Source organism: Balaenoptera borealis (assembly GCF_965194805.1).
Source record: "Balaenoptera borealis genome assembly, chromosome: 13".
In the NCBI taxonomy this organism is placed as follows: Eukaryota; Metazoa; Chordata; class Mammalia; order Artiodactyla; family Balaenopteridae; genus Balaenoptera; species Balaenoptera borealis.
In genome coordinates this window covers 12,580,831-12,603,423 of record NC_138870.1, presented here as the reverse complement: position 1 = coordinate 12,603,423, position 22,593 = coordinate 12,580,831, and the positions used below count along the sequence as shown (strand labels likewise).

At 40.9% G+C, this 22,593-nt stretch overlaps 1 protein-coding gene across 9 annotated transcripts in view; it reads left to right on the top strand.

Moving 5' to 3' along the window:
- The window catches only part of GUCY2C (guanylate cyclase 2C), a 117,760-nt gene that overhangs the window by 29,775 nt on the left and 65,392 nt on the right, over nucleotides 1-22,593 (top strand). For 3 of the 9 annotated variants that reach the window (XM_082352586.1, XM_082352585.1, XM_082352584.1), the window contains exons 2-9: nucleotides 1,760-1,866; nucleotides 2,295-2,474; nucleotides 10,644-10,748; nucleotides 11,302-11,466; nucleotides 15,422-15,534; nucleotides 16,881-16,945; nucleotides 19,744-19,959; nucleotides 22,309-22,430. In XM_082352586.1, coding sequence (XP_082208712.1) covers nucleotides 11,370-11,466; nucleotides 15,422-15,534; nucleotides 16,881-16,945; nucleotides 19,744-19,959; nucleotides 22,309-22,430 — 613 coding nt within the window. In that variant the 5' untranslated portion in view covers nucleotides 1,760-1,866; nucleotides 2,295-2,474; nucleotides 10,644-10,748; nucleotides 11,302-11,369. The other 6 variants (XR_014233732.1, XM_082352588.1, XM_082352589.1 and 3 more) reach the window with 3 other exon arrangements.

Here is a 22,593-nt window from a genome sequence, read left to right as displayed (position 1 = left end):
TTTGCATTTTTAGACCATTAGCTGCCCCAGACTCCTTGTCTGGTGCCTTACAATACACAGTGCACTTTCCTTCATCACAACCCAGTAGGTTGACTTTATGTGCAGGCAAGCAGACCCAAGTTTGGTTCGGTAGCAAAATCCAAACTTCCAGTATCATTGTTATCATTCCTGCTGATTTCACGTGTGTGTTTCAAACTACCCTTGCAACTTTCTAAATTTATGTCAAGAATTCTCACTAGCCTCTACATTCACATCCTCAATATAATTGTATATTCTTTCCCGACAAATTTACAGCTTTGTACTTTGTTTTGTTGACTCTTGGCCTCCATTTGTCTGATAAACACCTGAAGTTAAATACTCTCTCCTTTTATTTCACAGGGATGCTGTGGGTGTCAGCTGTAAATGGGCTTGGTTTCTTTCTCACAGTCTATTTTACGTCCTTACCTATCAGGGACAGTCTATCACTGTCTAGACCTCTGAGCGTTCTAAAAGCCTATAAAGGTGTTTGAGACCTAAAAGAAAGAAGTGTTGGCTCCAAATACAAAAAAGATAACTACAAAATCAAAACTGATAGCAAAACTATAAAACTCCTTTCAATTTTTTACAGAAAAAATTTTTTACAGAAAAATGATACATATCAAATGTATTAAATGTGGTCTCATCTAATACATTTGATATGATGTGTCTTTGGGCGACCAGTTTCTGCAATCTTGAAGCATTAATAAGACTTTTCTCCCCTTGATCTTCTTATCCCTTTCCATCTAATCCTATTTCATCAGGCATTTGTTCCTCCTTCAAATAATTTTGCCAAGTTTTAAGCATTCGACAAATTCGTTTTTCCTAATCTCATACATAAGGTGAAAAGGAATATCTACCACTCTACATTTCAGAACTTCTTTCTTTCAAATATATCCTGCTGATTCACTGTTAAATATAAAGAAGTATATCTAAATAAATGTAGTTTAAATTTTTGTTCCTGTGGTGGATTCCAAATACTTGTCTTAGGGACAATTTTTTAATCACATCTAGCCACATAATTATTTCTTGAATACAACTGAAATTTCTTTCCATTACTATTCTTTTCTAATAAAGTGAAGTTGTCATATACTTTACTTTTTCAATTCAATTAATTTCAATTAAATAAACGTTCAATTAAAGTTAGAGAAGATATACCTACTACACAAAAAAGTAGCACAAAGGAAGGAGCAATTGATTCTGCCGTTTAGAGGAGGGCATCAAGGAATAACAATAACTAACTAGGTGCCAGGAACTTTATAATACCATTTTCTGCTTTAATTAAACCAAACTTCCTTGTGCTAGAATCTGCGAAGTTCACGCAACAATAGTAACTTAATTTTCACTTGCTGGTGCTCCTGTGAATATATCTAGAAGTTGCTAGGCATGTCTTGAATATTGTCCAATAAGTCTGTTTGTCCCGGGAACTGCTGTGGGCCCACTGAGCATGAGGGTCTCCAGTGGGTTCTGCCACCTGGTGAGTGCAATTTGCTCACACATTGAAGTCCCCCACTGGGTGCTACCACAGCTCCAGCAATCCCGACAACCACCATGGAGGACTCTCAAAGTGTCAGAGCAGGCTGCCAATTTTTGATCAAGTGAAGTACGACATCCCTCTTCTTTATGTGTTAGAACCTGTTAGAGTGGCCCTAGGCAATTATCTATGACTTAATATTCTACTGAGTTCTTTATCAGGTTGTTCTTCCAGTTTTTTATTCCAGGTCTTTTTCTCTTTTGAACTAAGGTCTGCATGTATGGACTGGATTGGAGACAGGCTTGAATAATATGGCAGCTATTGTTTGGCTGTTTCCCTGGGAATGAATCACCTATGGTGTGACTCTTCAACCCCAGGTGAGTGTTGTTTGGGCAAATCCCATCAATCATCTGGCACACCTACCCACATCCAAACTCCAACAAGGGTCACAGCTCAGGTTTACTGGCTAGAATAGAAATTAAATTTGTCTTACAAATAAGAAAACTAAAGATCAGCAAATGTAGGTAATCTGCTCGAGTTCATATGCTTAACAAACAGCTGAAACATGATTCAAATCCAGCTTCAAGTTTTGTGGGTCTTGGTTTTTTGCTTAAGAATATTGAACTGCCTCCTGAAACTCAAAGATGCTCTTCTTTACCTCAACATATACAATTCTGTTCTTTAAATGCTTGCCTTACCTTTCCAACTTTGCAAAGAAGCATCAATAAACAAAACTGGTAATTACTCTGTTCGTAAGGAGTTTACACTTCAGGGGACTGATCACTTTTTTTCCTTCTTTCCCAAGCTATTATTTTAACCCGTATAACTAGGAGGAAGTAATCCTTCAGCTGCCTTGGCGTGGTGGGGAAGAGTAATGTCCAGCTTCTCTACAGGAGAATACAGAGTTCCTTTTTCAGGATTGACGTATCAACCCAACCAACCACTCTTTGGCAGCCTACGGCCTGTTTCCTTCCGTGTGTTGGAGGTAAGAGAAAACAAACAAAGCTGTTTCCAGAGCATGGAGAACTTTATTGCAGCTGAGATGCATTACTACTGTCTCCAGCACATATTTCCCTAAGTAGGTAAAACTAGCCACCTGGACAGAGGAGGCAATCCAAGAGTCACTAGGAAATTGAACAGAATTCCAGCTGCCCCTGCAAGTATATAACAATCACCTACTCCAGCCTTTCCTGAGCATATGAAAAGACTGTACAAAATGGGCTGGGGAAGGAGGGAGAGGAAGACATTGCTCAGGGTTTAAATAGAGTTTCTTTTGTTGTTTTTTTGTTTGTTTTATTGGAGTATAATTGCTTTACAATGTTGTGTTAGTTTCTGCTGTACAACAAAGTGAATCGGCTATATGTATACATATATCCCTTCCCTCTTGAGCCTCCCTCCCACCCCACCCCCATCCCACTCCTCTAGGTCATCACAGAGCACCGAGCTGAGAATGGGGGAGGGGAAGACAAGAGGAAACAGGCATAACAAGGAAAAGAAAGAAGCCTGTCAGCCTGAAGTGCCCAGGCACTGGTGCTAGATTTAGATATGCAGCCCTAGTGTACAATAGTGACTTGGGTATCAGTCAGGTCACCCGACCTTGTGATCTAGATAACATGACTTTGACTCTCATCGCATCCTTGTAGAAAGTTCAAAAACACTTCCCAATATTTCGTCAAACCCTGAAGTCTTAAACTACCATGATCATCTCTGACTTTAGACTCCTGCTTCTGAGAATCACCTAGCCATCCTACTCCTGTTCTTACCCCATGAATCTAGACACAGATATGAGCACCTTTCCATAATTCCCCAAAGTTAGGCAAGTTGTATCTGGCACAGACTTGACTGAAGGTTTGGGAACTGTTACCCAGTTTTATCAGTTTTAAATTCCCACTAGAATACAATTATCATGAAGGCAGAAATGTGTTCATTTGTGTAACCCCAATGCTGAGAACGGTTAGAGGGTTCTCAATAAATATCTGTTGTATGGATGAAGTAAGGCATCTTTTCCTCAAGGAAAAGACGAGCAACCTCTTATTTATTTTATACATCCTTGTTCTTAAATGTCTTCAGCCTGCATCCCACTAGGCCTTTCCCACAGGCCATTTATTTCTATGTAGCTCCCATCTCTTTCCCTTTATCTCTTTCCATCTCTCCTCCTCATTCCCTTGTTCCTGGATTGGCCCTGGGAGCTTCACATTTTCCTCATTTTATTATGTAAAGCAATTTATATTTCTCTATGCCTGACTCAGAAGGTTTGCGTAACCAAATCCATTTGAGTGCTCAGCAAAACCGTATAGCCTTTTAGTTACCTGAACCCATCTGGCGTTATGTTATCCTTTGTGAATAGGACCAGTAAGTATTTCCTTCACAGGAAAAAAACAGTTAAACTAGGAATCATTAAAAATTATATATTTATACCTTAAAAGTTTTATTTTATCTCAAAACATATTCATGTTTGTTTATTCACCCATTGGTTGATGTCAGGCCAAGTAATATTCTTTGAGCATGAGTAGCCAGGTTGGAGCTCTGTATCAGCTTTCTTTCTTTTTTTATTGAAGTATAGTTGATTTACAGTGTTTCAGGTATACAGCAAATTGATTCAGTTGTGACACAAAGTGATTCAGTTGTGTCTTTTTCACATTCTTTTCCATAGGTTATTACAAGATATTGAATATAGTTCCCTGTGCTATACAGTAGGTCCTTGTTGTTTATCTATTTTATATATAGTAGTGTGTATCTGTTAATCCCAAATTCCCAATTTGTCCCTCCCCCCTGTATCAGCTTTCTTAAGTAAACCACACCCCGAGTGCAACTTGTACTACTTTTGGTGTTTGATGTTTTAAGGTAATTGACAAGTTCTCTAAGGAGAGAATTTTTTTAGGTTTCTTTGTTATTCCCTGGTGTATTATAGTAGTCTCCCCACAGCAGTTTTCTTAGTAATTTGCTTTGTTTAAAATTTCCAACAGTTTTTGTATGTATTTTATCAGATTACGTAACATTTAATTAAGGACATAATTTAATAAGTATGTTTGGCAAATTTGGGCGCAAACACAAGGGACCCTTGGTAAGCAAATGACTTACCCAGAAGGAGCAGAAGTATACACGTCCACTGGCTGCAGGCATTCAGGGTGTATTTCAGCTAATCTGGTGAGTCTATTAAATCATCCGTTCAGAAATACTCTAATGTACAACATGATGGCTACCGCTAACACTGCTATATGATATATAGGAAAGTTGTTAAGAGAATAAATTCTACGAGTTCTTATCAGAAGGAGAATTTTTTTTCCTTTATTCTTTCCTCCTTTTTTTTCTTTTTATTGTATTTATATGGCAAGATGGATATTAGTTGAACCTATTGTGGTAATCATGTCACAATATATGTAAAGCAAACCATCATGCTGTATGCCTTAAACTTATACAGTGATGTATGTCAAGTATTTCTCACTAACACTGGAAAAAGAGAAGTACTTTACTGTAGCCATTTTTCCTCAATAAATCCAGATCAGAATCTCTACTTTTGTGCTTATTTAAAAAACTACTTTCATGTTTTAGTTCTATCAGTTACATTAGTTCGTAAAATCCCTTTTGAAAAACTCACTTTTGCATCTGCACTGAGATAGGGAGAGAGGAACCCTAGGACTGCTACAGACTGTAGAGATGCCAAGTATTCTGATAGGCCTGAAGGTGAGCAGGGGATCTTAATGAGAAGCATACAAAAGAGACCCGAAGTCTTGCCAGAAACGAAAGAGTGGCACATGCAGGTGACCTGCCCAGCCACGCCTTCCCATGTGGCGTAATTTCCCTTTTTTTCTCATATCTTTAGGGCTTTTGTGTTCTACTGAAGAGTATATCTCATAAATCTGCCAACTCAGTGTTCCATTATTTGTTTTTGACCCTTGAAACTTTCCCAGCAGAACCTGCCTCTCTTTAATCATGATCTATGTGCTGGTAGTTTTACAACATAAAGAAGATACATAATGTTTGCCTTAAAGGATCCAGGAAGGACTGTCATCTTGTTCCTTCCCTTTTGAAAATCTTCGTGGTTCCATGCTGTAACCAAAGGGTTCCCAGAACTGCATCTGCCTTCTGTCTTCACATCTGAATTAAAAGCGCCTGACAGTTACAACTTTGTCCATCCCTTGACGTGGCTTTTTTTCATATTTGCAATTTGCCGACCAAATCAAAAAACAAAAACAAAAACAGTCTACTCTTTCTCCTACCACAGGAAGTGGGAATAGCAACATATTAACAGAGCACCAAGTTTGAGTCCACAGTGGCCACCAAATGTGCAACATATAAAATCGTTACCTGTAGCAAAGGTTAATCACCGTTGTGATGGCCGTGTGCCTCTCTGCCGCCTGCTGTTCCATTCTTCCTAACGTCCACTAAAAGTATCCAGGGGCACCCACTCCTGACCACTCTCAGTCACTCATCACCACGTACCCCCCCATAAAATAACCCCAGTGCCTTCCTTCTGAATCAAAGCTGAATCCTATGAAGTCTGAGCATCTACTGTCCTCCCTCCGGGAGACACTAGATTTGAACCCACCTTATTCCACATCACTCATCCCCCCAAACATGGGTACTTGGTGTCATATCTTCTCTAGCCTTTTTTCATCCCCATATTGCTACGCCATGCTCAACACATGCCCCAGTATCCTGTATCTCTTCATGGACTGTTCCGTACACCTCATGGCTAGGTTGGGAGAAGGAGGGGTGATGTGTTAGGGATGGGGCACACAGAGGTACAAAGGCTCTAGTAACATTTTATATCTTAGGCTGTAATGTATGTACCTGAGTGTTCATTTTATTATTCTTTTAATTTGTATATATTCATTGTAGATATGCCTTTACATTCATGATCTACTTCATAATTTAAAAATTTTAAAAAAAACACCTCTGTTCCCTTGAGGCATGTACCATCTAGCCAGGATACTCTCTATCCCATTTTATCAACCACTGTCAGTTACTGAAGTCCTGGATGTTCTCCCTGGTTTATTCCTCCCCAACAAGGGCCTGCTATCAGTCTGGTTGATTTTCATACCCAGGAGGTGACCTGTCCAACAAACTGGACTCTGAGTTCCTGAAACTCCTCTGTTCAAAAACATTTTCCTTCCCCCCCTCAGCCACCTTGAACTGCTCAAATCAGTAATTCAGAAAATCCACCCTCTAATGCAAACACACCCTTCCAGCTGTTTGTTTCAGCTGTCCCCTTTCCACCTGTACTTCTGCCTGCCTACTGTACCGTCATCCCTTCAAGCCTCTTCTTTTCTTTTTTTTTTTTGGCTGTGCCGCACAACATGCAGGGTCTTAGTTCTCCCACCAGGGATTAAACTCACAGCCTGGGCAGTGAAAGCATGGAGTCCTAACTACTGGACGACCAGGGAATTCCCTCAAGCTTCTTCTTTATGCCTTTCCTTCACTCCCCTCCTGCATGCACTTCATTCTTATTCAATTTAGATTTTATAGTCCATCTCTCCACTCTTTTGACTTTGTTTAATTTTTTTTTTTTATCCATTTGTTCTTTCATTGCACCTACCTTGAAAAACCATACCTGAATAAGCCCAACCATTCACTTTCCTGTACTTGCTCTTGGGCAGCTAAACATTGCTAGAGAAAATCATAAAGCTAGGCTGAGTAGGGCCAGTTTTCAGTCACTCATCTCCTAATCTCACCACTGACAAACAACCTTAGGACGCATCTCTTATCAGTCCTTCTCTCACTCATCACAGTAACTTTTCAAGTCCCTCCCTTCTCAAGCCTCTGACTAGCCCAGCTCTCCTTTCATTCTCAGCCAATGACTCACCTCCTTCAGAAAATAAATTTAAACACTCATACATAAACAATCTCATCTTCCAGCACAGAAGTCTAGAAATATACGTGTATATATGAAACCAAGCAGAGCCCTGCAGGGCCTTCGTGATTGCAGACCCTTCCATGTTCCCCCACTCCCACCTTTAGAAAAAATCAACCTTATTTTCCCTGGCCTGTTTCAGAAAACAGACTCAAGCAATTAATCATTTAAGGAGGGGCAAAAGCGGGAACTAAGAAAAAGCAGTCAAGCAAGGAAGGTGATAACAACTTAAGCAATAAGTAAAATTGAAGGATTAGGTCATAAAGTCCTAGTTCTCCTTGAGAAAAACAGATAACAGTGTCTGACACACATTCTTAAGTTATTTCTTACGGAAACCAGACCCCCGACCAGGTGGAAACTGCTGACCCTGAACACATAGACCATAGACTGGTTGGAGCTGGAAAATTGATGATCAAGATTACTGAAACACCACCCTGTCACCTTACCGTCTACCAATCCAAAAAGTATCCATGAGCTGATCACACACCCTGTGACCCTCACCCCTAACACTGTCTTTAAATACATTTCTCTGAAAACCATCGGGGAGTTTGGGTCTTTGAGTATTAGCTGCTCATTCTCCTTGTTGGGTGCCCTGTAATAAACACTGTGCTTTCCTTCACCACAACCCAGTAGATTGGCTTTGCTGCGTATGTAGGTGGGTGGATCCAAGTTCTGTTCAGGAACATACACAATCATCCTACAACACGTTCTTCCTTTTATAAGGAAGAGTTGTTCTTTCTGCCATGTTTGGAATCCCATTGCCTCTCATCTTCTTGGAGCCATCATCATTTACGCCTCCTCTCTGACTTTTGCCACCTCTCCCTCTCCACCAGCTCCTTATCAACATTTAAATAACTAACTTTCACCCTTAAAAATCCTCTCATAACCCTATCCCCACTTCTGGTTATCACTCTTTTTCTCTCCTCTGCTTCTGGTAAAAGAAGCATAATTTCTGGTTGTTTTCAATCACTGAGTGGATTTCTAGAACCAGCCTATTTTTCAGTTTTTGGTCTACTATAAAATGAGGAGAATCACAAATACTGTCCCATTCAATTTTACTAATCCCTTCTATTAATGTTTGGTTCATTGAGTACCCAGAATGCATTTCTCCTTTTACCTGGGATGAACAGTAGAACCGGCAAGGCTAAGTCAAGGGAGTGTTACACCAGGCAATTCCTGTCCTGTCCCAGGAGGTCTAGAGGCAGCCTTTCTGCGATCACTCACAAGATCTCTTTCACGTCATGATCTGAGGAAGTCCATTCTCCTTGTAGGCCCTGCACTGGGGGATACAACTCCCATTGTAGAGGTGTGATCAGCTGGGACATGGTAGGTCACTAGAGGGCCACTCAAGTTAACCTGAAGAGTGGCAACAGCCCAGCTTTTATTAAAAAAAATTTGTAGGGCTTCCCTGGTGGCGCAGTGGTTGAGAATCTGCCTGCTAATGCAGGGCACACGGGTTCGAGCCCTGGTCTGGGAAGATCCCACATGCCACGGAGCAGCTGGGCCCGTGAGCCACAACTACTGAGCCTGCGCATCTGGAGCCTGTGCCCCGCAACGGGAGGGGCCGCGATAGTGAAAGGCCCACGCACCGCGATGAAGAGCGGTCCCCGCACCGCGATGAAGAGTGGCCCCCACTTGCCGCAACTAGAGAAAGCCCTCGCACGAACCGAAGACCCAGCACAGCCAAAAATAAATAAATAAATAAAAATTTAAAAAGTAGCTATAAAATTAAAAAAAAAAAAAAATTTGTAGCACAACACCGTAAATCAACTATACTCCAGTAAAATTTTTAAAAAAATTTTTGGCGGCTGACCACCATGATTGATTGAATTTATCATTTCACATATTGTATTTGGTCAGTTTTAAACTGTAAATAAAGTTACTTCTGGGGAAAATTTGTAGGGCTACTTTCTCATGCTGTCTTCTTTTGCTATTTGATGGTTTTCTTGTAATGATTTGCTTTCAAGTTTTTTCTCTTTATCTTTTTTGTATCTACTATAGCTTTTGCTTTGTGGTTAGCTCAAGGCATGCATAAAATATCTTGTAGTTGTAGCCATCTATTTTAGGTTGATAACACCTTAACTTCAATTGCGTACAAGAACTTTGTACGTTTACTCTCCTGTCCCCACACTTTCTACATTGTGTGCCCAGTAACAAATTTTTATCATTTAACTTTTATATTAAGCTTAAACATAACTTAGGTACCACCATTACAGTATTACTTTACTCTGCATTTTTTAATATATTTACCTTTGCCATGAGATTTATGCTTTCATATGCTTTTGCATTGCTGTTTAGTATGTTTTCATTTCAATTTGAAGAACTCCTTAAGCATTTCTGTAAGGCAGGTCTAGTGGTGATGAGCTATCTTAGTTTTTGCTTATCTGGGAAAGACTCTATCTCTCCTCCATTTTTAGAGGATAATTTTGCCAGGTATAATATTCTTGGTTGGCAGGGTTTTTTCTCTCAGGTACTTTGAATATATCATTGCACTGTTTCATGGCCTACAAGATTTGGGCTGAGAAATCCACTGATAGTCTTATAGGAGTTCCATTTCATGTGATGAGTCACTTTTCTCTTGCTGCTTTCAAAATCCTAGAGCTTAGTCAACAGCTTTCCCATTCACCCAGCTGAGTGTATAAGGGGTCACTCTCGACTCCTCCCTCTCTCTAATTCCCCAAGTCCAATGAAATATCTTCTTATCATTTTACCTTTTAGATGTCTCTTGAATCCACTTCCATGGCCACTGCCCTCATCTGGCCCCCTTCACTTCTCACTTAAACCACAGAAGCAGCCTCTTAATTTGCTCCATGACCCCACTCCTGCCTCTCTCTAGGTCATTTCTTCCGTGGCAGCCTAAGTGCTCTTTACAAAATTTATCTGATCATGTCCCTTTCTTGACTCTTAGTGTAAAGTTCCAAATTCCTCATGGCTCACAGGAAACCCCCTGGCCTACAGTTGCCTACTCCTCTGGCATCCTTTACTGCACTGGACTAGCTTTCTTCACTTCAGCCATACTGTATCTCTTTCAGTTCCTCAAATATCCATGCCCCCTCCCACTTCTGGGCCTTTGCACAAGCTCTGTCCCAGCCTCACATGCTCTCCCTCACTTTCCATTCAGCTAACTCCTGTTCATCCTCCAGGGCTCAGCTCAAAGGATACTTTCTCAGGGACGTGTCCTTGACTTTCCAGAATAGGTTAGGTTAATCTGCCATGTGCTCCCACAGCACTCTGTACTGTTTTTCATTGTTGAGTTTAGTTATTCATAATTATTTATTTAATGTTTGTCTTTCCCACCAGAAGACATGTGTTCCATGAAGACGTTAATGTATCCATGTCATTCATGGCTGTATGCCCAGTGCCCTTCCAATGCCCCGTCAAGTCTCAATAATAATTGCTGACTGGGTGAGTGAAACACAGATCTTCCTAGTTAAGGATTCAGTTTCAATGTGAAGGATTCAGTTTCAATGTTTAACTATAACCTAAAAGCTAATAATCTATCATATTTGTGCTTGCCTTAAACACTTTGACCTTTATTTTCCATTTTACAAAGCATTTTTGGTATATACAATACTGCCCTCTTCCTCTTTTCCCTCTTCTCAGTGTTGTGTCACCAGTGATGTTTTTTTTATTGGGTGAGGCACAGGTAATCTCCCTGTTTATAACTCTGACCTTTCTGTGAGCAAACACACAAAGTGAACTTTGGTTTATCTCCTACTGTAATGTAGCTGCTAATTGCCGACAGGGAGGCTGTATTCTATGGTCCACGTGACCAGTGGGGTGACCAGAAAGGAGTGTGGGGAAGAGTAGACCAAGGGACCCAGTGACAGGCTGTTCAGCTGGAGTTCCTGCTTCCCTGAAAGCCCGGAGTAAAGCAAGGAGTATGGTGCTGAGGTGAGGGAGGTCATGAAGACGCCACTGTTGGCCTTGACCTTGTGGTCACTGCTCCTCCGACCAGGGCTTTTGTTCTGGACCTCCCATGTGAGTCAAAACTGCCACAATGGCAGCTACGAGATCAGTGTCCTGATGATGAACAACTCGGCCTTCCCAGAGTCCTGGGTTAACTTGAGAAACGTGGTGAATGTGGCAATGGAAATAGTGAGACAGCGTCTGCTTGAAGCTGGTAAGAAGATGGTAACAGAATTCTCCTCCCTGTTACCACCTCTGGGGTCAAAGGGTTGCTAAGCCAAGACCTGTGTTCTTTGCCTGATCACCCAACCTTCTCTAAGGGCCTGGCCCACAGGCCTTTTCTATTTCAAGGCAATAGATCCTCAGAGAGAAGGATTTGAGCCCTACCTCAATGAGTTCACTCATGATCTACTCTGCTTTTGGGATGGCCCTGACCCAAGTGTTCACAGCAGTGAAATGTCCCAGCTAAAACTGGATTTAACTTAACTGGATTTAAGTAGATAAAACTACTCAGCGTCAGGAAGGCATTATGTTTCCTTCTGTAGCTTCTCAGAGGCAAGATTTGGTCTGTATCTGAGATTTCACAGGGTTACCAGTCAAGAAGATGAATTAAGTAAAATTAAGTAAAGATCCAGGTGCTAAATCTTTCACTGGGATTTTTAATCCGTCTATTCACTCTTTACATCTCTGGTGGCTGTTATTATAAGATACAGTCAATATGATAAATTTGCAATCAAATTCAGTGTTGAAGTTCTTTTATTGTATCTCTTTTTGGGGGGGAAATAAGAAAATTATTTTATTTTATTTTACTTTTTAAAATGTTTTATTCAAGTGTAGTTGATTTACAATGTTGTGTTAATTTCTGGTGTACAGCAAAGTCATTCAGTTGTGTGTGTGTATATATATATGTGTGTGTGTATATATATATATATATATATATATATATATATATATATATATATATATATATTCTTTTCCATTATGGTTTATCACAGGATGTTGAATATAGTTCCCTGTGCTCTACAATAGGACCTTATTGTTTATCCATCCTATATATGCTAGTTTGCATGTATCTCTTAATTATTAAAATAAGCTATAGCAGTAGATAAAACATGTAGAATAAAGGGGAAAAAAGTCACCCCTGATAATTTCCAGCCACCTGGATATTTCCATTATCTTTTCATATGCCTCTGAGTTTCCTGTTTTTAAGAAGATAGTTGGGGTCACTGTGGCACAGAAACAATTTTCCGTCCTTCCTATTTCATTTCACATTATTCTACAAGTGACTTTCCTAGAGCTGCATAATCTTCATAGCATCATGTGAACGAATGACCAATACCCCTTAGAGTAGATATCCTCCCAAATCATCTAATAATTCCCTATGGTAGGACATTCCATTGTTTTTAATTTCTCACGAGTATTTAAAAACTACTACAATAAACATTTTTATGTACACAGTTTTTTCCCATGCTTTGAGATGAGATTGCCATAAGTATAATTACTGAGTCAATGAGTATTTCATACATCTTAATGGTGGTTTATGGCTCTAAGGAGAGGATGTCTTAATTTTCTCTATTTAAAATTTGTGGTAATAATAGCAATAGGTATCATAGATCATATATCATATATGTGTAATAACTGTCTTCTGTGCAATATACATTTCTTCAGTCCTTTCTGAGACTGGATTCAGATATAAATGGATGGATCTGATCTAGTGCTATAATGGAACTAGGAGGTCATTTAATAAAATCCCGTTATTTACTTGGGCAGTGTGGTATAGTGGAAAGAACATTTGATTCGAAGTCTGAGGACCTGAATTGGAGTCCCTGCCAATCTCATGTGAGCTATTTCCCTTGGTCTCCCTGAACTTGGTGTTCTTGTTTTTTGAGTACCTGTCAAGTGCTAAGTAAGATATATAATCTCTTTACTCGCCACAGCTCTGTACGACCAACACTGCTGACACTGTTTCACAGCAGAGGTTTAATAACTTTGCTGCAGTCATACAAGTTGTCTGTTTGAAATGAGAGTCAAACCCCTATCTGTCAGATTCCACAGAGTGTATCATGTCGCCACTGTAAGATCTTTACCCACCCATTGCTCATGAAAATAAGGTAGTGGAACACTGTGGTTAGAAGCAGAGATTTGGAATTGGACAGACCGTGGTTCATATTCCAGCCTCTTATCCAACCATTTATCACCAGTGACCTCACGCAAGTTACTTACATTTTCTGAGCCTCAGTTCCCTCACCTGTAAAATCACAATAAATAGTAGTTTCCTTCTGTGTGTGTGGTGTGAATTAAATGAGGAGATTCACATAAAGTACCTAATTCACTGACTAATACATAGTAAGAACTCAATAAATGGCAGTTGTTTTATTGTTGCTGCTCTTACTGTTGTGCTTGTGAAGGACGTTGATATTGTGTTTGTTGCTGTGGTGTCGGAACACGTTACCAGGCATATAAAATAAACAGTGTGGTGCATTGGTAAGATGCTGATCTCTGAACTCATATCACCTGAATCAGCATTTCTGCTCCATCGTGTACTAAGTGACGTTGAGTGAGTTACTGATTCTAAGTTCGCTCATCTCATTTGTAAAATGGAGTCAATAATGGTGAGGTTTTTAAATGGACTCAATAAGAGGAGAATTGGAAGGAGAGGTGTGTGAAAGAATAAACATTGATGCCCAGATTTCTACATTTGATGATGCGTTTTGTCAGACAGATGTTCAGGCATAGTAAACTCAAGAAGTGCAGCTTGTGAGGGAATGATAGATTTATGGTCTAAACATACTAAGCATTGTTATTTGGGAAAAAGCTTAAGACAATATACTTAAGGGCTAATTTGAAGAAAAGAAAGAGTTCAAATGTGGGTGATGTCCAAATGGAAGAGAGCAATATTTTTCCCTAGTACTTAGGAAAGCTTTGTGGGTTTTGAAGAATACATAGGACTTGGTGGAAAACATGAAAAGAAGATTCCTTCAACCTTAGGAAATCAGCTTCCCAAGGATGTATGTGCCATGGCTAAATGTACCTGGTCCCTACCCTCCACATGCTCTCATGTGCTAAGGGGGTCCATTTCCTAGACTCCAGCATCTATATCCAGATTCACTTTGGTCCAGTCCCATCCACAAAGCCCTAGATTTGAGAGAGAGCATTCTGAGATCACCCTATATTCCAAAATGTTCCACTCACCTTCCCAGGACTGAGATCTCATGGTGTTCTGTGGGGAGTGAAAGCAAGACAGGCATGAAAGCAGCACTTGGTGGGAACTGCTTGTATCTCCCCAAATCTGATTTGAAGTCATCCCATTATCTCAAAAGTGAAGCCTGACTTGAAGTCATCCCATCCCATTGTCTAGAAAGTGTTCAATATTTTCTTGAGAAATCACTTGGGATTTGGGGAGATAAAAGTAAGCAAAAACACTTCACATCACCATAATGATGAGAGGCAGCAGCTTACTGCAGTACGTTCTACAGAAGTGGTTCTCAAACTTCCCATCTCAAGGCCTTTTTACACTCTTAAAAATAATCATGGGTTCTAAAGAATTTTGTTTATGTTACATTTATCAATGTTTATTATATGGGAAATTAAAACTGAAAAATGTTCAAAATATTTTCTTATTGATGCAGTTAAAATAACAATTGTAAGAATTTGTTAACATAAATAAAATTTCATATTAGAGAAAACATACTTCTCAAGCCAAAAACTAGAAGTAGATGGGAAAAGTGGCAGAAATTCACATTTTAGCAAATCTTTAATATTAGGCTTAATAGAAAATGGTTGGATTCTCATACCTGCTTCTGCAATTAAAATGTTGCCATACTACATATTATGTAGCCTCTGGAAAACTTCACTATATGCTAGTGAATGTCTTAAAATAATAGAATAGTTTTGACCTCATGGACCTCCTGAAAGAGTCTCAAGGTGCCTCAAGGGTCTATGGCACACACTTTGGGAACCACTGCTCTATAGCGTATTGGTTCTAGAATCAGACTGCCCTATGTTCAAAACCCAGCTCCACTACCTGCCAGCTGGTAACCCTAAGCAAGTTAACTTACCTCTCTAGATCTCCTTTTTCTATAAAGGTAGAAAAATAAAATCTCATGGCTGGTGTAAACTTCCTGAGAAATAACACTAGTCTTCTCTTTCCCCTCATTTCTGGATAATAGGCCTAAATGTGACCGTGAATGCCACCTTTATCCAGTCGGAAGGTATGATTTATAAGTCCAGTGACTGCCGGAGTAGCACCTGTGAAGGCCTCGACCTACTCAGGACGATTTCAGTGAGTACCTGCCTTTGCAGAGTCAGTTCACACCCTCCTGCTGCAGGAGGGCCACAGCGTGAGCTTGGGCGCTGGCCCGCCAGGATCTCTCACCTCGTCTCCAGCTATGCAGCTGAGTGATTTGGGGACCGGGTGCTCCGACTGTATCCCCGTCTATTTCCCAAGTGACAGGCACCCTCCAGGAATGCAGGAAAGCGGGGAGAACCTTAGCTATGTTCTGTCTGTACACGTTCAGTGGTATGGAGGGGAATTATTTTGTTTTCAGCTGTTTTTAGAACTTTTAAAAAATTTAAATGTTGGTATTAACTGGTTTGCCTTCGTGTCCCTCAAGAAAAACCTGAGGTGCCCCATTAAAAAATATACTCTAAAGCCTTACACCGGACACCTGTTACAAGTCATCACCATATACACGGTCGCAGGTTTATTGCTTAAGGGCTGAATCTGAAACCCAACTTTAAAGTAGTAGCTGTAATGTCAATCCGTAGAAATGGGAAGAGAGAGATTCCTGCCTAGTTCCTCCTCCCAACTCCATCCCCAACCAGAGCTTTCTGGAACTGAAGAGTAGTCCAAGCTCTCTAGAGGCAGGCAGGGTGTGAGGTGTCCCTTTGCTACAGAGACCTAAGGGAAGGCCGTCCAGGCAGCTGAGCACCGGCACAGATCCATGGCTCTAAAGCTCTGATCAATAACACCACATCGACCAGATTGGCCGCACTCCTGTCAGGAGGTGGTCATTCTTGATCACGGGAGGGCGAGGGGCAAGCAAGGGGAGTTTAATAAACAGGTGTGCCTCCTCCCTCTCCGTCTCCAGAGGTGGGAGGTCCTACCTCGTCCTCCAGCACCAACGATGGAATGCTCCTAATCAGTTTCCCCTTGAGAAAGAGTGGAATTAAGATCTACAGTCTCCCACCCGACCGCACTGCGTTTTGTTCCCTCCAGCCCCGCTTTGTAGCTATCCCTAAACCCGAAACTTGCCCTGTCCCTCCACAGCACCTCCCAATCTAGCCTCTTCACCCCTTGGCCTACAGATCACTGCTGACGTGACAGTCTGCCAGTCCCTCTCCCACCAGTGGACGTCCTCCCCTTGATAGAGTCCAGGTTCACGTTCAGTCAGCTCCCCTTCAGTGGGATGCCCTCCCCTCCATCCGTAGCCTCTCCCCTCTCGGACCCCTTCATTCCTCGGCTGGCCCTCGCCCAGCCCAAGGCACGCACGCGGCTCCTTTCTGCTCTACATTCTAACATCTCGAGAGGCCCGCTTTCTAGCCTTCTGGGAGCCTTCCCCTTGCTGGTTCTTTCCTGTGCATTGATTCATAGTTTTAGGAATTGGTTGTTATTTTTTTCTCCTACAGAGGAAAAAACAGATGGGATGTGTCCTCATGGGGCCCACGTGTACCTATTCCACCTTCCAGATGTAGTAAGTAGTTTGCTTTGTTGTTTTCATGCCCCTGTGAATTGAAGTCAGGACATCATATCAAGATTTAAATGATTTATCAAACAGTGGTCTAGTCAAGGCAATACAACTGAGGGTGCCAGGGCCCTCGTATTTTACAGTCTTTCTATAACTGTCATTCCCTCATCCGGGTGACTCTGCCTTTGCTCAGTGTGGGGTGGATGACAGTAGATATTCCGGTTCAGTTACTAACATCTGAGCTTGAAAAGCAAAAAGGTAGAGGTGAAAAGTTAGACTCCAGGCAGGAAATGGAAGATGGTGAACTTAGATATTTTGAGAGTTGAATAAAGGAAATCTTCCCAGAAGTATGGGCAGAATGTACCCAAACACAAAGGAAAGTGCAGCACCCTAGGGCATTAACAGGGCTCCGTTCCATCCTTAGGGCCGTAAGAATAGGGAAGGTAGCAGGGTTCTTATTTCAGAGCACTATTTGAGGATTATATATATAACATACTAAAGTACTTTGCACAGTGCCCTTATCAGCTTAGAAAAAAAGAAAAAGCTTCCACTGTATTTAGAGCGGAAATACTTCCTGGCTTTGGGAAAATCACCCTCATCCCTTTCGATCATTTCACTCAGTGTAATTCTCCTCACTGCAAAACACTTTGTTTTGCCAGATCACCCCTCCCCCAATCCAAATCCCTCTCACATGCCTTTCTTTCACCTGTTCCATCTCCCCGTGAATCAAGGATGACCGTTTGTCTGCACAGAGAAAACTATGCTGAAGGAACCCTTGCAATAGGTTTTGAAGGGTAGACATTAGACTTCTGAACTTTCTGTTGCAAAGTCTGCTTCTCACACCTCCCACTCAGCTGTATAAACAGACTCAGACGTTCACACCCACACAGACCATAGACACCCCACAGAAGCACGTTTGACCTCGTCTTCTGTACCGAAGTGCAGACGAATACAGAATCTTACTCTTCCTTGTGCCCATTCCCAACTGTCATCTTACCTGACCATTTACTGATCTCGCTGGAGAGTGTGCCCAGAAGGAAAGGAGAAGTAGAACATTGATTCACCACTTATGAGGAACTTCCGTGTGCAAAGACGCATTTTTGTTGTGTCAGAGTGGAGACAATTAAGTAAAATAGAGGACAAGGACACTGGTGACCAATACAAGGCAGAGTGGGACAGGTTCCCTTAGAGAAGTACAAGCAAGGTGCTATGGATGCACAGTGGAAATGGTCCCTCTGGTTGGGAGAATTAAGCTTCAAGAGGAGAAAGACTTCATGAAGGAGATGGTATATGAGTTGAGTGTTGAAGAATGGGTTAAATTGTAGCGGGTAGAGATGAGGTGATAAGCATCCCAGCCAGCAGAGGGAGAAGTATATGTAAAAGCAAAGCATCAGGGAAGTGTAGAAAATTTGTGAAAGTCTGTATTAACTGGGGTGCAAGAGATGTATAGGAGAATAGTAGAGATAAAACTCGAAAAATTAGATAGGGCCATATTTGGGTGGTCATGAGTTCTAAGTGAGGGAAGCGTTTTTAATTAGATTTGCATCAGAAACCACTAAAACAGCAGGGAAGTGCCATCGGAAGCAGCTCAACTTTGGGAAGAATAATTGGCAACAGTGTATAGGAAAGGCTGGAGCCCAGCAGGAGAGACTGAGGACAGGAAAGTCAACAGGGGAGGAGGAGATCCTGAACTAGCGAGAAAGCAGTCGACTTGGAATAGGAGCATCGCCTTAAAGATATTTAAAAGTAGAATCAATAGCATTTGATAACTGATTGGATATTGGAGTGTGGGACGAAAAGTAGTTGAAAAGGCTTTGAGATATCAAAACGCTAAAAGAAATGGGAAAATCAGGATAAGGAACAGTTTTGAGAAACAAAAATAAGAGACAAATTTCACCGTGACCATGAGGAGTTTGAAATGCAAGCAGGACACCCAAGTGAAACCTTTCAGTGGAGCACCGAAGATGGAAGGGGAGGTCATTTTCCTCCCTTTATCAAATACATCTTAAGCATCTACACATAAAGCAGGCAGACCGGAAATGCTGCGGTGAACAAGCTGGGCGTGATTCCACCTTTGTGGCGCTTGCAGTCTGGTGGAGGAGACAGATATTAAACAGGTTCTCACCCATGATTCCTGGTCTTAGTTATCAAGGAAAGCTCTCCTGATGGATAAAGAGATGTTTAATTAAGGACCTGATGGATGAGTAAGTATCAACCAGGCAAAGACAGAGGGGAACAGCATTTCTGGCATCTGTAAAGACCCTGGTAGAAAATAAAGCTTGCTATGTTTAAGGGACCACAAGCAGACCCGTGTGCCAGGCAGCGGAAGGAAAACAGTAAGGTCCTCAGGTGATGTCTGTCTCAAAGGCCGTCCGTAGAAGAGCTGGAAATAAGGCAATGCACAGAGGGAAGCTGCAGAGGGCATCTTCTGGGCTTTACAACATTTGTAGTAGCTATGGTGGCCCATTTTCTATTTTTTCTCTGCCCTACTCCCCGAAGTCCATATGTCCTAGCCTAGATGTTAGGACAACCCAAATGACAACTCATTTTAGAATAAATCGAAGTAACCAAGCCACATATACAAGAAAACACCCAGAGTATGCTTAGAACGTAGCATACGTTCAGTAAATATTGTTTTAGATTCACCTGTGAGGGACAGACCTATATACGTCGAACACCTGCTTGAGTGACCCTGTTTCATTTTTGTTATTTATACCCACACGCTGAAACAGCTTAAAGAGGGATCTTATTTGTACTACTTAGGTTAATCCTGATATTGGTTTCTTTCTCACCTCTTGGCATAGCCTTGACACAGATTTGAAGTATCCCATGATTTCAGCTGGAAGTTTTGGATTGTCGTGTGACTACAAAGAAACTTTAACCAGGCTGATGACTCCAGCTAGGAAGTTGATGTACTTCTTGGTTGACTTTTGGAAGGTCGATTATTTTCCATTCAAAACTTTTTCCTGGAACACTGCCTACGTTTTCAAGAATAGTACCGAGTCTGAGGACTGTTTCTGGTAAGCAGGACCATTAATATCCTTCTGGCACTTAGCAGGGAGAGAAGCCATAAACCCTCAGCAGGCCACTAGTTATTATCAGACATGCCTTCCATGAATAGTAGCATTGGGAGTGGAAACCAGCCCACTTTCTTACACACAAATGGTACATAGCTTACATTTAATTGATTTCATCCTTAAGCTGTAGATATATTTAGATAAGGCTGTTTGTTACTCATATTTGAACTAGATATATTAAGCATAGCTCTCTGAAGTAGATACCCATTAACTTTAGGTCAAATTGAAATTTCACTTGGAAGTGTACAACACTTCACTGATTCCATGATCTAAATCAGTAGCAGCCGGTAAAAATGTCTTTTTTTTTTTTTTAACAGCAACTTTCTTTGAGTCCTTACTTTTTGCCAAACATTGCACTAAGCACTTTCTTTTTTTTTTTTGGTTTGAAGCCTTTTTTTTTTTTTTATTGGAGTAAAATTGCTTTACAATGTTGTGTTAGTTTCTGCTGTACAATTAAGTGAATCAGCTATATGCATGTCTATATCCCCTCCCTTTTGGACCTCCCTCCCCCGCTCCCTCCCACCTAGGTCATCACAGAGCACCGAGCTGAGCTCCCTGAGCTATCCAGCAGGTTCCCACTAGCTATCTCTTTTACACATGGTAATGTATTTATGTCAAACCTAATCTCCCAATTCGTCCCACCCTCCTCTTCCCCCACTGCGTCCACATGTCTGTTCTCTACATCTACGTCTCTCTTTTTAAAAGAATTTTTATTGGAGTATAGTTGATTTACAATGTTGTGTTAGTTTTGCCGTACAGCAAATGAAAAATGTCTTTTCAAGAACATGTTTTAAAAGTTACCTAATATTTATTTCCTAAAAGGAGTGCATGGAGTTATTCAAGGTGGCCACAATTTTCTTCCTGACCTCTACCCAAATTGTTATTAACTACTAGAATGTAGTGGTGTAAGAAGGAGAGTCTGATGTTGAGGCTGACAGTCTTAGGATATGAGATCTACAGATTCAATTGAATAATGAACGTTTATTCTATAGGGTGTGCAGCTAATGTTTCATATTAATAAAAAGGAATCATATGGAGTGTGTTATATGTCTTGAGAACTCTGAATAAATGTTTTTTAAACATATTTTCAAAAAGTTGCATTTTCTCAGAGTTTTTTAGTTAACAGTGATCTGATTTATTTTGTTGTCTCAATGTGATTGACATAAAGTGTCTATGTAATCGTAAATACATTGACTAAATTTTTTTCTAATTCTTCCCAAATGGCATACGTGACCTAGCAATAAATATTTATATATATATTTTAGATTTATTATTTATTTATTTTTTTATTTTTTGGCTGCGTCGGATCTTAGTTGCGGCACACGGGCTCTAGTTGAGGCGTGTGAGCGCAATAGTTGTGGCACGCGGGCTTAGTTGCCCCAGCATGTGGGATCTTAGTTCCCTGACCAGAGATCGAACCCACGTGCCCTGCATTGTAAGGCGGATTCTTTACCACTGGACCGCCAGGGAAGTCCCAATAAATATATTTTGATGAAAATAAACCCTCTAAAGAAAAGAGAACGAGTACTATGATCTCCATTTTACAGATAAGGAGAAGGGAAACCAGAAGTAAATGCTGTCATATTACCGTGCAACATATGATAGCAGAGAATACACATTCTGCCTGTCCTACACGAGTTAGAAATCATTTCTCTCACAGCTTTTCAGAGGAAAAAGGGTGGTGGGGAGAACAGGATATTGGATACCATTGCTAAAATAAAATCACAAGGCTCACACAACTCCAGCAAAGGTGGCAGAAAGAATCTCTTGAAGGAGTCTGCAGTAGCTCTCCACCAAAGCATTCAGAGGACTAAAATAGGGTACCACTGAGAACGCACATCCAGGGAACAACAAGAATCAACCCTAAGGCAGCATCCTAGAAATTTTGGGGCGAACTTAGAGCACACAAAAGTCCGTTTCACACAGTAGGAGAAATTATTCGTATCAACTCTGAATTTTTGTACTATAGATTCAAAAGTTTCCATTTATCTGTGATAATGGGACAAGCAGAATAGTCTTCCTTCAGCAAATAACAAGAAGCCCTTATAAGGGATTTGCCAAATGTCTACTATCTGTATATATACACGAAGATTCCCTAAAACTTTCCCTAAATTAGATGTTTGTAGTCCTAACCATTGGTATCACACTGTGTATTGTCTATTGTGTTAGTGGTAGAAATGAATTTTAGGTGAACAAGTCCCTGGACAGATCTGTAAACAGTGAGCAAACAACATGGAAAGCCATGAAGAAACTAGGCTGATTTCTTAGAGTTTCTCTTTTTTTCTGTTCTAGGTACCTCAATGCTCTGGAGGCTGGAGTTTCCTATTTTTCTCAGAAACTTTCCTTCAAGGAGACGCTGAGAGGAGATAACGAGTTTCAGCGTATCGTAATGAACCAGAACAGGAAAAGCAATGGTAAGAAGACATGAAGATAATTTTTGGCTAGCTACGTCCCCACAACTGCCACCTCCCTATGAGTCATTTTGACAAATCTACCACCACAGAGCTATCGTCGTTACTATATATTTTGTATATTTGCAGAGATCTGTAGCTGCATGCAACTACGTTATACTGTTCC